The sequence below is a fragment of the Sorex araneus genome, chromosome 1 (genome assembly GCF_027595985.1).
Source record: "Sorex araneus isolate mSorAra2 chromosome 1, mSorAra2.pri, whole genome shotgun sequence".
Lineage (NCBI taxonomy): Eukaryota > Metazoa > Chordata > Mammalia > Eulipotyphla > Soricidae > Sorex > Sorex araneus.
In genome coordinates, this window is record NC_073302.1 from 224,821,080 (window position 1) to 224,839,177 (window position 18,098).

Genomic DNA, 18,098 nt, shown 5'->3' on the forward strand with positions numbered 1-18,098 from the left:
GTAGGGCGTTTGCCTTGCACGCGGCTGACCCAGGTTCGATTCCCAGCATCCCATATGGTCCCCTGAGCACCGCCAGGAGTGATTTCTCAGTGTAGAGCCAGGAGTAATCCCTGTGCATTGCCAGGTGTGACCCAAAAAGCAAAAAAAACCAAAAAAAACCCATAAAGTATAACAATCATCAGATACAAAGTTAACTTAATTAAAACATTCAAGAACTTTGTCTAAAATAAAACAACTCTAGTAATTAAATATAAATTTAAACATTAATAAAATAAGACATTTTAAACTGGATTTTAAAATATGAATAGGATCCCACTATGGTAGATTACACTATTAAAAATTCTACATTCTTCTGAATTAAATACATGTGTACTAGATATAAGAAAATAAATATTTCAATTTTCTTACCTGTTGTGTTCCATCAGCACTTACAATAGGGGCAGTTAGAAGAGAAATATCACTACTTAAAATCTGAGTTGTATCCAGTAGTGGTGGATGTTCTGCCATTATCAATAAGACATTAATATACCGAATAACCCTCCAATTCTGAAAAACAAAAACATATAGCCATTGGTATGTATAATCTTAATACATTAAAATACATTTAATACTTGTCTCATTCTTTAATCGAGATATCCTCAAGGAAAATTGTAAGATATTCTGTTGGCGATTTTTTGCCAACAAACCATTCAAGGAAATACAGTTCTCACAATTTAATCAATTACCAATACAAACAATAAACAAGGAAATATTAAAAGCAGTGGATCACAATGGAACACTATGCAGCTGTTCGAAAAGATGAAGTCATGAAATTTGCATATAAGTAGATGACATGGAGAGTATCATGCTAAGTGAAATGAGTCAGAAAGAGAAGGACAGACATAGAATGACTGCACTCATTTGTGGAATATAAAGTAACATAAAGGGAGACTAACACCCAAAAACAGTAGAGATAAGTACCAGGAGGATTACTCCACAGTTTAGAAGTCGGCCTTGCATGCTGGGGGAAAAAGCAGCTCAGATAAAGAAGGGACAACCAAGTAAAGGGTGCTAGGAGGGCCCGCTCCGGATGGGAGATTTGGGCTGAAAGTAGACTATAGACTGAACATGATAGCCACTTAATACCTGTACTGCAAACCACAATACCCAAAAGGAGAGAGAGAGAGAGCAAAAGGAGTGGGGTAGGGGTAGGATGGGGTGGGGGTGGTGGGAGGGATGCTGGAACCATTGTGGTGGAAAACGGGCACCGGTGGAGAGATGGGCACTCGATCACTGTATGACTGAAATGCAAGCACGAAAGTTTTTAAGTCTATAACTGTACCCCATGGTGATTCAGTAAAAAAATTTGCTTGAGCAGGCGCCAGTAAACAAACAAAAAAAAAACAACAGTGTATCAGCAGTATCTACTTAAAATTCATTTTTATTCTTGCTATCTCTTTTACTTCTATACAAGATGTAATTTAATGTATTTTGTTTGTGTGTGTTTGTGCTTAGGGTCTATTCTGGGCTCTGTGCTCAGGGATCAGTCCTGCCAGGCTTGGGGATTATCTAGGGTTTTAGGGATTAAAGCCAGCTGCTTGTAAAGCAAGTGCTCTACCTGCTGCACTATCACTCCAGCCCCAGACAATTACTACTAAAGTGAAATGCCAGGACAGGTAGTAAAAATGTCTGAGTGAGGCAACACAGCCACTTTTTAAATAAGCTGAGCAGGTGATTGTGAAAATCCAAGCTTCCTTTCCCATCATACTATCAGTCTCTAGGAACAATATGAGTTGTGATTTTATTGACTGCTCAGACAGAACAAAACGAGAGAAAAATCTGTTCATGATAGAATGAACTACCTCTTACCAAATAGGAACCACCCCCTATACATTCAGTGGTACAAAACCACTAACCATGGAGATCAAACTCGGGGTCTTGAATTTACCAGGAATGTGCTCTACCACTTTAGAGCCAAACCTTTAAGTTAGAAACTCTGATGTCATTCTAGTTTTATTCCTTTTCCTAAGTATCATCTATTTTCAAATAAACCAAACCATTTTCAAGATAAAAGCACACACATTTAGAAATATTTATAGACACAACTGTTATAAAAAAAGATTTAGTATAGGCAATATTATTCAGCCATATATGTCAACTAATAGCAAAGCACCAGAGAAATAATAATTTGAGCAAAATCATAAATTTTGACTTTGTAGTAAGTGGAAAAATAAACATTTTTTGATGATTGGCGCATTCTATAATTTAGTGTCAAGACATTTAGTTTCTATAAGACTATAAAGTATATACTTTAAAATACTGACTCCATGAAAAGTGCATGAAGATGAAACATGATTTAACATAAAAACTATTTAAAAATTAGATATGCAAAACTTTTACAAGATTTTTGTTTGTGTGCTTTGAGGCACATTTGATAGTGCTCAGGAGGTTACTTCCAATTTGGTGTTCAGGAGTCTCTCTTCCTGTGATACTCGGGGACTGATAAAGTACCCAGGGACTCAGCACACAAAGCATGCACTCAGACCTTTGAACTATCTCCCTGATCCTGTTGTAATATATGTAATAATCTAGATTACACAAAAGAATATTATTTTTACAGGGGTCACGCCTGGTTATTCTCAGTCTTGTGGTGTGGGTAGGTGCTGTAAGACCAAAACCACAGGGTCACACCTGGCAATGTTCTGAAAGGTTATTCAGTGCCAAGTACTAAATTCAGGGTGAGGCTTAAGTTACCTTCCCTTCTGATGCTCATTATTGCTTTTATAACTCCTTACATTTATTTTTAGCTCTTTACAGACTCTCGTTTTTTTACTTTTATATATTTGAAAAAATTAATTCACTTTATATTATCTGAACATAATCGAATTAAACTGCAAGTTGATAGTAAAAATATCACAGTGCTTTCTGCAATAATCAGAAATTAAACAGCATACATATATTCCATGAGTAAAGAAAACGTGTCCCAAGAGAATCAGGAAATACTTTTAAATATTTTGAATAAAGGTTTTACAGACAAGTTATAGTATTAGATGCTTGTTTTTAAAATTTTTACTGTTTAAATCACCGTGAATAACAGTTACAAAGTATTTCATTATTAAGACTCAGGAAAACAATGGTTCCAACACCAATCCTTTGTGCATTTTTAAAAAGAAATATTCTCAAATCGATAATCCAAATTTCCACCTCAAGAATCTAGAAAACAAAGAGCACAATATGCCCCAGTTAAGCAGAAAAACAAGACATTAAAGGGACAAAATCAACAACAATGAAAACAAAATAAACAGTGGGGGGAATAAAATAAACAAAGAGAACTGAAAAGGAAGTAAGGAGAAGTGAGACAAGTTACCACCATCAGAAACTGAAAGAGAAGCTCTCACCACAGACATCCCCCCAATATTAAAGGAATTACAAGGGCCTGTATTCTTAGCACATTACAAATACAGCATCTCAGCATGCCTGTCATGAATTCAAATCTCCAATGTCCCACATACACCCTGTACAATACTGGAAGTTCTGCTGTCTGTTATTCCAGTGCCACAACAATTTCCTGCCACATCACAGGCATGTGTGTGACTGGCACAAACACGGGGGCAACCCGCCCCATCCCCCATCCCCCCCTCAAGCATCATAACTAAAATGATGTACAAGCTATATGAGCACCAGGGCAAGAAGTGCAAAACAACACAGAAAACCCCTGCAAACACCACAAATGTAACTTGTGGTCCCAACTAAGAGTGCAAACTATGCTTGGAAAGCACATGTGCAAGCACCGCAGCCTATGTGTGATCCCTGGTGAGCACTACAGTAAAGTTCAAGACCATAGCCAGGCATGTGTGTAACCCTCAGTCAGGACAATAATCAGGGTTAGAGGCAGGATAACAAGAAAAAAGGATAATTTTTAAATACATTTTTGAAAATGTTTCAAAAGGATTATAAACCACAACTGAGTTTCCCTAATGACACGTAGATCCAGGAAAAGGGTAATTTTTAAGGCATTTTTTTTAATTTTAAAAAAAATTTAAGAAACTGGGAGATGAACCAAGAGCCGCGGCACGAGAAGCAGAGCCTCCCGCCTACTGACTGTGATCCTGAGGTCTCCTAACCCATTTTGGCACCAGAGCAGATTCTTGGAGCCATGCATTTTGACTGCGAACTGAACTACAACCTCGTGCAGCCCGGGGAGGGATTTTTTTCCCTCTCCACCCCATTTTTCTGAGCGAAAATGGCGGCAGCGGCAGCAGCCACGCGGTGAGAGCCACCCTCTAAGACCCCTACACCAGGAGAGCAGATTCTTGGAGCCATGCATTTTGACTGCGAACTGAACTACAACCTCGTGCAGCCCGGGGAGGGATTTTTTTCCCTCTCCACCCCATTTTTCTGAGCGAAAATGGCGGCAGCGGCAGCAGCCACGCGGTGAGAGCCACCCTCTAAGACCCCTACACCAGGAGGTAGGACTTTCTTTAGTGACGTAGCCTGTAGGTGATCCTGGGAGGGGAGGTGTTCCCGGCGCGCCTTCCGCCCAGAGATGAACCAAGAGCCGCGGCACGAGAAGCAGAGCCTCCCGCCTACTGACTGTGATCCTGAGGTCTCCTAACCCATTTTGGCACCAGAGCAGATTCTTGGAGCCATGCATTTTGACTGCGAACTGAACTACAACCTCGTGCAGCCCGGGGAGGGATTTTTTTCCCTCTCCACCCCATTTTTCTGAGCGAAAATGGCGGCAGCGGCAGCAGCCACGCGGTGAGAGCCACCCTCTAAGACCCCTACACCAGGAGGTAGGACTTTCTTTAGTGACGTAGCCTGTAGGTGATCCTGGGAGGGGAGGTGTTCCCGGCGCGCCTTCCGCCCAGAGATGAACCAAGAGCCGCGGCACGAGAAGCAGAGCCTCCCGCCTACTGACTGTGATCCTGAGGTCTCCTAACCCATTTTGGCACCAGAGCAGATTCTTGGAGCCATGCATTTTGACTGCGAACTGAACTACAACCTCGTGCAGCCCGGGGAGGGATTTTTTTCCCTCTCCACCCCATTTTTCTGAGCGAAAATGGCGGCAGCGGCAGCAGCCACGCGGTGAGAGCCACCCTCTAAGACCCCTACACCAGGAGGTAGGACTTTCTTTAGTGACGTAGCCTGTAGGTGATCCTGGGAGGGGAGGTGTTCCCGGCGCGCCTTCCGCCCAGAGATGAACCAAGAGCCGCGGCACGAGAAGCAGAGCCTCCCGCCTACTGACTGTGATCCTGAGGTCTCCTAACCCATTTTGGCACCAGAGCAGATTCTTGGAGCCATGCATTTTGACTGCGAACTGAACTACAACCTCGTGCAGCCCGGGGAGGGATTTTTTTCCCTCTCCACCCCATTTTTCTGAGCGAAAATGGCGGCAGCGGCAGCAGCCACGCGGTGAGAGCCACCCTCTAAGACCCCTACACCAGGAGGTAGGACTTTCTTTAGTGACGTAGCCTGTAGGTGATCCTGGGAGGGGAGGTGTTCCCGGCGCGCCTTCCGCCCAGAGATGAACCAAGAGCCGCGGCACGAGAAGCAGAGCCTCCCGCCTACTGACTGTGATCCTGAGGTCTCCTAACCCATTTTGGCACCAGAGCAGATTCTTGGAGCCATGCATTTTGACTGCGAACTGAACTACAACCTCGTGCAGCCCGGGGAGGGATTTTTTTCCCTCTCCACCCCATTTTTCTGAGCGAAAATGGCGGCAGCGGCAGCAGCCACGCGGTGAGAGCCACCCTCTAAGACCCCTACACCAGGAGGTAGGACTTTCTTTAGTGACGTAGCCTGTAGGTGATCCTGGGAGGGGAGGTGTTCCCGGCGCGCCTTCCGCCCAGAGATGAACCAAGAGCCGCGGCACGAGAAGCAGAGCCTCCCGCCTACTGATTGTGATCCTGAGGTCTCCTAACCCATTTTGGCACCAGAGCAGATTCTTGGAGCCATGCATTTTGACTGCGAACTGAACTACAACCTCGTGCAGCCCGGGGAGGGATTTTTTTCCCTCTCCACCCCATTTTTCTGAGCGAAAATGGCGGCAGCGGCAGCAGCCACGCGGTGAGAGCCACCCTCTAAGACCCCTACACCAGGAGGTAGGACTTTCTTTAGTGACGTAGCCTGTAGGTGATCCTGGGAGGGGAGGTGTTCCCGGCGCGCCTTCCGCCCAGAGATGAACCAAGAGCCGCGGCACGAGAAGCAGAGCCTCCCGCCTACTGACTGTGATCCTGAGGTCTCCTAACCCATTTTGGCACCAGAGCAGATTCTTGGAGCCATGCATTTTGACTGCGAACTGAACTACAACCTCGTGCAGCCCGGGGAGGGATTTTTTTCCCTCTCCACCCCATTTTTCTGAGCGAAAATGGCGGCAGCGGCAGCAGCCACGCGGTGAGAGCCACCCTCTAAGACCCCTACACCAGGAGGTAGGACTTTCTTTAGTGACGTAGCCTGTAGGTGATCCTGGGAGGGGAGGTGTTCCCGGCGCGCCTTCCGCCCAGAGATGAACCAAGAGCCGCGGCACGAGAAGCAGAGCCTCCCGCCTACTGACTGTGATCCTGAGGTCTCCTAACCCATTTTGGCACCAGAGCAGATTCTTGGAGCCATGCATTTTGACTGCGAACTGAACTACAACCTCGTGCAGCCCGGGGAGGGATTTTTTTCCCTCTCCACCCCATTTTTCTGAGCGAAAATGGCGGCAGCGGCAGCAGCCACGCGGTGAGAGCCACCCTCTAAGACCCCTACACCAGGAGGTAGGACTTTCTTTAGTGACGTAGCCTGTAGGTGATCCTGGGAGGGGAGGTGTTCCCGGCGCGCCTTCCGCCCAGAGATGAACCAAGAGCCGCGGCACGAGAAGCAGAGCCTCCCGCCTACTGATTGTGATCCTGAGGTCTCCTAACCCATTTTGGCACCAGAGCAGATTCTTGGAGCCATGCATTTTGACTGCGAACTGAACTACAACCTCGTGCAGCCCGGGGAGGGATTTTTTTCCCTCTCCACCCCATTTTTCTGAGCGAAAATGGCGGCAGCGGCAGCAGCCACGCGGTGAGAGCCACCCTCTAAGACCCCTACACCAGGAGGTAGGACTTTCTTTAGTGACGTAGCCTGTAGGTGATCCTGGGAGGGGAGGTGTTCCCGGCGCGCCTTCCGCCCAGAGATGAACCAAGAGCCGCGGCACGAGAAGCAGAGCCTCCCGCCTACTGACTGTGATCCTGAGGTCTCCTAACCCATTTTGGCACCAGAGCAGATTCTTGGAGCCATGCATTTTGACTGCGAACTGAACTACAACCTCGTGCAGCCCGGGGAGGGATTTTTTTCCCTCTCCACCCCATTTTTCTGAGCGAAAATGGCGGCAGCGGCAGCAGCCACGCGGTGAGAGCCACCCTCTAAGACCCCTACACCAGGAGGTAGGACTTTCTTTAGTGACGTAGCCTGTAGGTGATCCTGGGAGGGGAGGTGTTCCCGGCGCGCCTTCCGCCCAGAGATGAACCAAGAGCCGCGGCACGAGAAGCAGAGCCTCCCGCCTACTGACTGTGATCCTGAGGTCTCCTAACCCATTTTGGCACCAGAGCAGATTCTTGGAGCCATGCATTTTGACTGCGAACTGAACTACAACCTCGTGCAGCCCGGGGAGGGATTTTTTTCCCTCTCCACCCCATTTTTCTGAGCGAAAATGGCGGCAGCGGCAGCAGCCACGCGGTGAGAGCCACCCTCTAAGACCCCTACACCAGGAGGTAGGACTTTCTTTAGTGACGTAGCCTGTAGGTGATCCTGGGAGGGGAGGTGTTCCCGGCGCGCCTTCCGCCCAGAGATGAACCAAGAGCCGCGGCACGAGAAGCAGAGCCTCCCGCCTACTGACTGTGATCCTGAGGTCTCCTAACCCATTTTGGCACCAGAGCAGATTCTTGGAGCCATGCATTTTGACTGCGAACTGAACTACAACCTCGTGCAGCCCGGGGAGGGATTTTTTTCCCTCTCCACCCCATTTTTCTGAGCGAAAATGGCGGCAGCGGCAGCAGCCACGCGGTGAGAGCCACCCTCTAAGACCCCTACACCAGGAGGTAGGACTTTCTTTAGTGACGTAGCCTGTAGGTGATCCTGGGAGGGGAGGTGTTCCCGGCGCACCTTCCGCCCAGAGATGAACCAAGAGCCGCGGCACGAGAAGCAGAGCCTCCCGCCTACTGACTGTGATCCTGAGGTCTCCTAACCCATTTTGGCACCAGAGCAGATTCTTGGAGCCATGCATTTTGACTGCGAACTGAACTACAACCTCGTGCAGCCCGGGGAGGGATTTTTTTCCCTCTCCACCCCATTTTTCTGAGCGAAAATGGCGGCAGCGGCAGCAGCCACGCGGTGAGAGCCACCCTCTAAGACCCCTACACCAGGAGGTAGGACTTTCTTTAGTGACGTAGCCTGTAGGTGATCCTGGGAGGGGAGGTGTTCCCGGCGCACCTTCCGCCCAGAGATGAACCAAGAGCCGCGGCACGAGAAGCAGAGCCTCCCGCCTACTGACTGTGATCCTGAGGTCTCCTAACCCATTTTGGCAACAGAGCAGATTCTTGGAGCCATCCATTTTGACTGTGAACTGAGCTAAAATATTAGAAACCCAGAACCGCGCGGCCGCTATCGCGGCCGCGCGGACTCAAAATCTTCACCTTTACCAAGGAAGAGAAATTATTAGATGATGCTTATTCAGCAGGCCTGATTGTTGGGGAAAATTTCCAATCAACAATAGTGAGTTCTGTATGGAAATATGAAATGTACTCAATATATAGAGAGAATAATGGGAATATCATCAGCTACTTAGATGGGGGGTGGGGTGGGAGGGGGGTGTATTGGGGTTTTTGGTGGTGGAACGGGTGCATTGGTGAAGGGATGGTGGTTTAATCAGTATTTGACTGTGACTTAAACCTGAATGCTTTGTATTTTTTTTGTTTTCACGGTGGTTCAATAAAATATTTCTTTAAAAAAAAAAAAAAAAAAAAAAAAAAAAAAAAAAAAGAAACTGAACATAAATTTAAAAACTTACGCTGAACTTAATACATTTAAAAACCAACCTATTTCCTTTGAGAACTACTAAATACTTAAATCAATGAGGTAACTTAAGAGAATTCTAAAATGCTTTATAAATATTATTTTAAAAGAACTGAATATAAATTTTAGAGATGAGAAATAAGGTATCTGACATTTAAATTTTTCTAAACAGAACTGAGATAACATGAAAGAATCAGAAATTAAGAATATCTTTATTATTCTCCTCTTTCACATATTGTGGTTGTTTTTGTTTGTTGCTTTTCTTGAAGTCTTTAAGTATTAAAAGATGGTTTCTTGGAAATAAACTTTTACTACTGCTGTCTGAAAAGCTCTTTATTCAAATTTTAGTAATAGCTAGTAAGGTATTATTCTCACACATGTAAAGCAAGTACTCTACATTCTGAGCTACATCTCTATGTTTTATTAATGCTTCAAGGGTTCTTTGGCTTTTTTCACTTGTATCACCTGTCATCCCGTTGATCTTCAATTTGCTCGAGCAGGCGCCAGTAACGTCTTCATTTGTCCCTGTCGCTAGTGTAGCCCAATGGCATCTGCTCATTCCAGGAACATGAAGAGCCTCAAACCATTTATTTAAGGTTTTGACGAAGAAGTCTGATCATCTCGTAGGTGGGCAGCCATGCAGTCTTTTGATATCCCATGGATTCCAGTCGGTAACAGGTCTAGTCCAGCAGTTGTCTCCAGTCCAGCATTACGTGTCTGGGCCCATCTGATTTTCGATGCCTTGGCAAACAGGACAACATCCCTGAGTCCCTGATTCTTGACCATCGACAGAGGTTGGAACTCCGGATATCTTCTCTCACTTGAGTGAAACCTGATACTCCAAGCATAGCTCTATTCCTCTTTGGGATACCTGAATAGTGCTCTCATCCTGTTTTCATGGGGCCCAGTTTGGTTTTTCACCTTTTACTTATAATGATTCTTGTTAGGGTCTATTTGGAACTTTGAGCTTCCTGGAACTGGGTGTCAAACTCCTTTCTCAGATTAGAAAAAGTCTCAAGTCTTTTTCTTTAAGAATTCTTCTCTTTTCTCTTTTTCTTCTGGAAACCCAATAATAATGTTGTCCCTGATTTTATTACATATAGTGCATTATTTTCCTTGCTCTTCTTTTTGCTGATCTGTTTACATGGTTTCCACTACTTTAACTGTTCATCACCTTCTCCCACTCTGCTGCTGAGCCTATTAGATTTTTAAATTAAGCGAGTATAACCTGGGGTTTCAGTCTTGAGAGTCCCTGATGTGCAAGTGAGTTCAAATAGGCCTGGGTAGCAATAAGGCATTGATCTAAGCATTGATTGGCCAGCAGTTACTAGCCAGTCACTGGTGAATTTATGCCAAGGTGGGTTTAAGAGGAGTCTAGGCTTGGGTTCTGTAGGAAACAGTATAAACCATGAAGCAGATAAAGGGCAGAGATCTACTGTTGCAGACTAAAGCACAGCAAGCAGTGGGGTCACCATGCTACTGATCATGCTTAGAAGTTCCACAGGATGCTTTCAGTCTGTAGGGGTATGGCTTGCTTACTAGCAGTCAAATGTGAACTGGCAGCAGCCAAAGACTATAATAGTACAGAGAAATATCTTATAAAAACTAACTTGACAATTCATAAAAGCATATGTGAAAATCATTAAAATTAAGTGCTATTAAGAAATACTTTTAAGAGAATGGACAAGCCACAGACCGAAAAGTCATTTACAGCATACAACTAAAAACACAAATTAAACATACTCCTCCTACAATCTACTATTTCTTTAATGAAAAATACCTAATACTTGAAATGCTCTTGGCAAAATTAAAAAATGCAGTCTCTGCAGTTCTTTAATGACTAATGATGTTTAATATGTTTTCATGTGTTTATTAGCCATCTGTATAGCTTTTTGGCTAATAAAATGTCTAGTACTTTTGCTTGTTTTGTAGCTGGATTATTTTGTTATTAACTTTTGGTAGAGCATTATAAATTCTAGATTCAAGTCTTCTATCAGTTATTCTTAAGTATTTCCTTCATTTGTGGCTTATCTTTGTATTCTGTTACCACTGTCTTTTGAAGAAAACTTAATTATGGTAAAGTCTAAATTACTTTTTTGGAAATGGTACTTTTGGCATTACACCTACAAGACTAATTTGCCTAATTCAGGGACTCTCCAATTTTCTGTTTTTCTATAATGAAACTTCATAGTTTTAAGTTTATGTTCTGACTACTTATTCTATCAATTACTGGGATAGCATGAGCTCAGCAATTTTGTGTTTGTGTATCTCTTTATCACTTAATTTGAAACTTTTATTAGACACAAAATTTAAGATTAAACTCTCTTAATGAGTTCCTTTGTTATTATGCTTTAAAATGTAACTTATCTGGTAGAGTCCCTCCAGCTCTCTCTTTGGGATAGTCAACACAGTATATCCTGTCCAACCTTTTTTCTAACTTGATTTTATGAGATTCTTATAGATGTATTTAAGACTTTGGGTCTCAATTTTTAAAAAACCACTAATCCAATAATATGTCTTTTATTCTTGAACCATTTACCATTAAATCAGTTACTTATATAGTTGGATTTAAAAGCAACCATCTTATATTTGCTTTATATTTTTTATGTAATCGTTGTTCACTTCTTTCTGTTTAGGAATATTTAAATTACTTTGTTTCCTCTGTTGAATTATAATCTTTTTTTTTGCTGGTTAAGTGGTTTGGGGCAACATCAAATGATGGTCAGGGCATACTCCTGGCTCTGTACTCAGGAGTCACTCCTGGCAGTCATTGCTCAGGAAACCATACAGGTTTTGAACCCTGTATGAACCCGAGTAAGCGGTGTGCAAGGCAAATGTTCTACTTGCTGAACTATCACTCTGGTACCCAGTTATCTTTTATCCTTCCTGTAAGTTATAGCTATCCATACTGTTTCGCTTTTTTCCTTTTTTTTTTTTTGATTGAAGCAAGCCATTTGAGAAATATTTTACGATCAGATTATAAATTAAAAAATTCCTTTGGCTTCTGTTGCTTGAAAAGTCTAAATTTTGCCCTTTAAAAAAGACAGAATTCTCATTGGGTAAAAAAAAAAAAAATCCTAGGTTGACAATTTTCTTTTTTGGTGTTTTCTCGTTTGTCTTAATAAGGCCACTAGCAATGACATTTAGGCAGATAGGTGGGCGATGGATTTACAAAGTAGTGCTGCCAGGGTCCAGTGGTGCTAAGGTGCCACCAGAAACAAACACACCAACCAGAGGCCAGGGACTCCAAGGAGGTTGGGAGTCCTTAAAGAACAGGGCAGTCTCACACACACCATGCTTGTATTTAAGCCTGGGGTTTTCTTCCCAGTCCTACTTTTAGTGTTTTAATTATATTGATTCATCATATTCTAACTTCCATTGCTTCAAACAAGAGATGTGCTGTTAACTTTACCCTTGACTATTCTTTGTCTGCAACTAACATTTTTTTCTCCGTCACTCCTTTTAAATAACGTTTCATTTGGTAACGTTTGTAATTCATCTTATTAAAATTTTGTTAAATCTGAAAAAGTTGCTCCATTACTTCATCATTATTTTATTATTTCCAGTTCCTCTTGCTAAGTAGTTCTCTTTTCTCTGTGTGCTTCAATCTGTATAGCTCCTATTGCTGTTTTCATGCCCACAACCTTCTATCTGGGAATGTTTAACACACCACTGACCAGATTCAGTATGTCTTATCAATTAACACTGCAATTTTCTTCTAGAAGCCACCTCTAACCAATATATTCAATCTTTCCTTCTGCTTCTTCTAACTATACAATACAAACTATTCTCAACTATTAATTCATGATCAGTATTATTTGGGAGCAATTTTGGGTGGAAACCAAATCTTCATTATGCTTTGTATTTTCCTGCTTCTTTGTATACTTGCTAATTTTAAATGATCTTCAGACACTGTCAATTTTACAATTTGACTTCTGGATTTTTTTTACTCTTTCAGGTTTCTTGAGCTTTGTTCTGAGATATGGCTAAGTGACTTGTAAATAATTTCATGCTTTGGGGTCATGCTGTAAGCAAGAGTTGTATTCCTTTTCACAGTGATTCAATTAAAAAATAAAGAACTGTCTTCCTTGAACTAAGCTAAAACAGAGCTGCATTTAAGCCTTGGGCTCTTTTTACCCCATGACTGAGCCCAGACCCCCCAGAGCACTCTGCCAAATGCCCCATAAATTAAAAGGCTTTCACTTTCTACTCTGGATGGTGAAATGTCTCCCTGGTCCTTTCTAAATGAACTTCAATAGTGTTCTATATGTTAATTTTAGGTGACTCTTAGTACTGGGTAGTCTCATTAAAATTGCATATTTGTCACTATATACTCAAAGGGTACCCTTGCTCTTCAGAGATCACTGAGGTCCTGTTTACTATGCAGCTCTCTCCTTACTGGTTACTTCACATACTCCAGTATCCTTAGAGTATAAGCAGTAATTCCTCAACACAGTAATTCATCTGTGACTTACTTGGGATTCTCCACATTGTGCTGTGCTTAGGAAACTTTTTAAAATTTTTTTCGTCTTATGAACATTTAAAAAAAAATTTTAATGAATTACCGTAAGATAGTTACAGACTTAACAAACTTTCGTGATTACATTTCATACATTTCAGTCAAAAATGATCAAGTACCCATCCCTCCACCAGTGCCCATTTTCCACCACCAATGTTTCCAGTATCCTCCTGCCACCCCCCCTCCAATACCCCCCACCCCGCCTCTGTGGCAGGCACATTCCCTTTTACTCTCTCTCTCTCCTTTTGGGTTTTATGGTTTGCAATACGGGTATTAAGTGGCCATCATGTTTGGTCCACAGTCTACTTTCAGCACGCACCTCCCAACCAGAGCGAGATCTCCAAGCATCATTTACTTGGTGGTTCCTTCTCTATGTCAGCTGCCTTTTCCCACAGCATGTGAGGCCGGCTTCCAAGCCAAGGTGCTATCCTCCTGGCCCTTAATTCCATTATTCTTGGGTGTTAGTCTCCCATTATGTTACTTTATATTCCACAAATGAGTGCTGTCATTCTATGTCTGTCCCTCTCTTTCTGACTCATTTCACTTAGAATGATACTCTCCATGTCATCTACTTATATGCAAATTTCATTACTTCATCTTTTCTAACAGCTGCATAGTTTTCCATTCTGTAGATGTACCAAAGTTTCTTTAACCAGTCATCTGTTCTCAGACACTCATTTCTTTCCCAGATTCTGGCTATTGTAAATAGTGCTGCAATAAACATACCAGTGCAGATGTCATTTCTACTGTACTGTTTTGCCTCTCTAGGATATATTCCCAGAAGTGGTATTGCTGGGTCAATTAGGAGCTCAATTTCTAATTTTTTGAGAAACGTCCATCCTGTTTCCTGAAAGGGCTGGACCAGTTGGCATTCCCACCAGCAGTGAAGAAGAGTCCCTTTCTCCCCACATACAGGCCAACACCGGTTGCTTTTGTTCTTTTGGATGTATGCCAGTCTCTGTGGTATGAGATGGTATCTTATTGTTGTTTTGATCTGCATCTCCCTGATGATTCGCGATGAAGAGCATTTTTTCATGTGCCCTCTGGCCATTCGGATTTCTTCTTTGAGAAAGTTTCTGTTCATTTCATTACCCAATTTTCTGATGGGATTGGATGTTTTCTTTTTTGTAGAGTTAAATCAATGCCTTGTATATCCTTGATCAGATAGGTATTGGGTAAATATCCTTTCCCATTCTCTAGACTGTTTTGCATTCTGGCAACTGTTTCTTTTGACATACTGAGCTTCTTAGTTTAAGATAGTTGCTTGGGAAACTTTCTCCAAAAAATAACCAGGGCCAACTATTAGGGCCCACTATTTATAGACTTTTACATTGCTGATGTCTAACATCTTGAATGTTGCTGTCATGTCTTTTTTCTTTCTTGTTTTTAGCTATTTCAGACAAGAGTTGACCCAGATTCCTTTTTATCTACCTTGACTACTATTCATGTCTTATGTATTTATCAAACAGTACAAAGATGAATGAAATTTATCAGAAGCAGAATCCAAGTTGCTATCTCCAGAAAAATGATTTGTTTAAAAGTATGGTCCATCTCAGTGTATGTGTTGCAAGCCATAATGCCCGAAAGTAGAGAGTGTATGGGGAATATTGTCTGCCATGGAGAAGTGGGGGTGGGAGCAAGGGGGGGAAGTATGGTCCAGAGTTCACCAATGAAAAATAATGTATTCTTTATATGCCCTCACTTGAAATGCCAAAATTCTGTTTACAGATCTTTTGGGCAAATGGCACAAAACTCTTTTTTATTCCTGTGTAGACTATGTGCTATTATTGACAGGTTAGTTCTTATTTGCTTGTAAAAATGTATTATCTGTAAAATAAAATTAAAACATTTCTGGAGATTACTGTGACTTATAACTCAGTGTTCTACAAAAGACAGTGAGCTGTTCAGAAACACCAACAGTTGTTTGACTAAACTTATAGTATACAATGATGCATATATGCATTAACGACTTTCTGGTGCCTGCAATAAAATATTATTTGACATCTGAGACCGAATATTACTCAATTCCTGTTAAAATAGATATACTCACACAAAAGCTTCCAATTTGACATGTGATAACATTCAATTAACTGTCCTTAAAATTTGTTATTTAAATATAAAATATCTTCCTGTTAAGTAAAATATTCCTATATTAAAATTTAATATTTTTATGATACATATCTAGGGCATAGTTCTGTACTGAAATACGTTGAATTTATTGAAATTGTCGTCTAAGATGTTAACCATTTCATATGCCTAACCTAATAAAAGCAAATATGTTAGATATATATTCATTTTCTAAGACAAATGATAATTTATGTAAACTGTCAGCAAGAAATTTCCTATTATTTATATTTTTTCCAATTTCTGCCCACTGAAAAGCAAGAAGAGGTAGAGTGTAGAATACAGGTGAGTCTTAAAGTGTTTTCACTCACATTAGTGAACTAAATTTAAAAAAGAGAGTGGTGAAGGTTTAGTGCTAATGTCATTACTCTCCTAAATCAAACACATGAATTAAGCAATCAGAGATACAGCAGTCACTTCCCATTGTGGGTGATGGCAGAAGATTCCAAATTGATCCCTGGCACTGCATTGCCTCCCACAGTACTAAGTGTGGCCACGGTGGCTCCAGTCCACAGAGCCTGAGCAGGATCATATCCTCACGTACTAGCACTGAAACGTTGGTTTCACCGATCAAGTATCTCTGTGGCCTGTGGCTGGTCCCTATACCCTCAGGACTCCTTAGAACGTAGAAGGAGAAGGGAGAGGGAGAAGGGGGTAGGAGAAGGGGGGGTAGGGAGGGGGAAGGGGGAAGGGAGGGAGAAGGAGAAGAAGAAGAAGGGGGGAAGAAAAAAGAAGAGGGAAGAGGAGGAGGAGGAGGGAGAAGAGAGGAAGGAGGAGGAAGAGGAGGAGGAGGGGAAGGGGAAGAAGAAGAAGAAGAAGGGGAAGGGGAAGAAGAAGAAGAGGAAGGGGAAGAAGAAGGGGAAGGGGAAGAAAAAGAGAGGAAGGGGAAGAAGAAGGGAAAGAAGAAGAAGGGGAAGAAGAAGAAGGGGAAGAAGAGGAAGAAGGGGAGGAAGAAGAAGGGAAAGAAGAAGAAGGGGAAGAAGAAGGGGAAGAAGAAGAAGGGGAAGAAGAAGAAGGGGAAGAAGAGGAAAAGAAGGGGAAGAAGAAGAAGGGAAAGGCGGAAGAAGGGGAAGAAGGGGAAGGGGAAGAAGAAGAAGAAGAAGGGGAAGGGAAAGGGGAGGAAGGGGAAGGGGAGAAAGGAGAAGGAGGGGGAGGAGGAGGAAGAAATAACACAGCAATACCAAGATGAAAGTTCAAAAGCATTCTTGATTAAAAATACATCACAAACACACTTCTAGTCAGGCTATTGGGAAGAGAATGCAAGAATTACTTCCAAGAAATCAACACCCATCTACTACAGGTAGTGTGCAAATAAATAAAACCAACATTACTTTTTAAGTATTGCTAAATCCCATTTTACAGTTCCAAGCTGTTTGGTGTCTTCGGATCACTTGGGTTACATCTTTAGAGGCTAAGGAATTACATCTGGGACAATTCTACTTTCATCTACAAATACTATATTGTGCTTTTAAAAAGTAGTAGCTTATAGATTATAATTATTCACTTTGATTTTTTAGCATCTCAAGTTCTTGGATACATTTAACAAAGTGATTCTGAATTAAAAACCACACCAGCAATTTCTATGTAATTCATCAAACTATATAAGTTTAGCAACAGAAGGAGGAGGATTAAGGTATCTTTGTGAAAGTAACTGTCTTATTATAACTTCATCATTAATTCCTTCCACTCAAAAATTTCATGATAAAATCAAGAAATATTTCTGTAACTTTCCATGAGAAGATTTGCCTGTAAACATGATATATGATAATCCTTTTTTGAGACACTAGATTTTGTTCTTGGACTCACCCCACAGTGCTAAGGGCTTACTCCTGGCTCTGTGCTCAGAGATCACTCTCTGCAGCCGTCAGTGCACCATATAGTGTGCTAGTGTCAAACCCAGGTTGGGTTTGACATATGCAAGGCATGCACCATACCAGCTGTACTATCATTTCAGTCAGTTTGTTTTCTGTTTTTTTTTTTTTTAAGCTCAGAGACACTCGAGTGGGCGTGCCATGGGAGACCATTTGGGGTGCTGGGGATTAAACATGGGTCGACCTCATGCAAAGCAAGCAAATTACCTTTTGTATACTTGCTCCCTCTAGATTCTTATAATGCCCTCTACTAATTTTTTAAATCTCCCCATAATTTACTGTTTTCAGCTCAAGTTTCTGACATCTCTGCTGTTTTTTACTGGCAACATTTTAAAAATAAATCTCTTGGCTCCCAAGCAGTGCTCTAGAGGCTCAGAGGTTCCACCTGTGGGATAGTGGTTCAATGCAAGGGCCTGAGGATGTGATGTGCTTGGATGCTGCAGTGCCCATTATACTGGGCCACCTGGCAGTGCTGGCATCCTCCAGGGATGCACCTGGTGGTGCTGGAGATCAAACCTGGTCTCACACATGCTAGGCATACACATTCATCAGGGTACTATATCCTA

General features: G+C 42.4%; 1 protein-coding gene across 4 annotated transcripts in view; it reads right to left on the reverse strand.

The window, feature by feature from the left end:
• The window catches only part of FNDC3A (fibronectin type III domain containing 3A), a 167,602-nt gene that overhangs the window by 135,479 nt on the left and 14,025 nt on the right, over positions 1 to 18,098 (reverse strand). For all 4 annotated transcript variants that reach the window (XM_055133520.1, XM_055133530.1, XM_055133512.1 and 1 more), the window contains exon 2: positions 409 to 546. In XM_055133520.1, coding sequence (XP_054989495.1) covers positions 409 to 507 — 99 coding nt within the window. In that variant the 5' untranslated portion in view covers positions 508 to 546. The remainder of the gene's footprint in view (positions 1 to 408; positions 547 to 18,098) is intronic.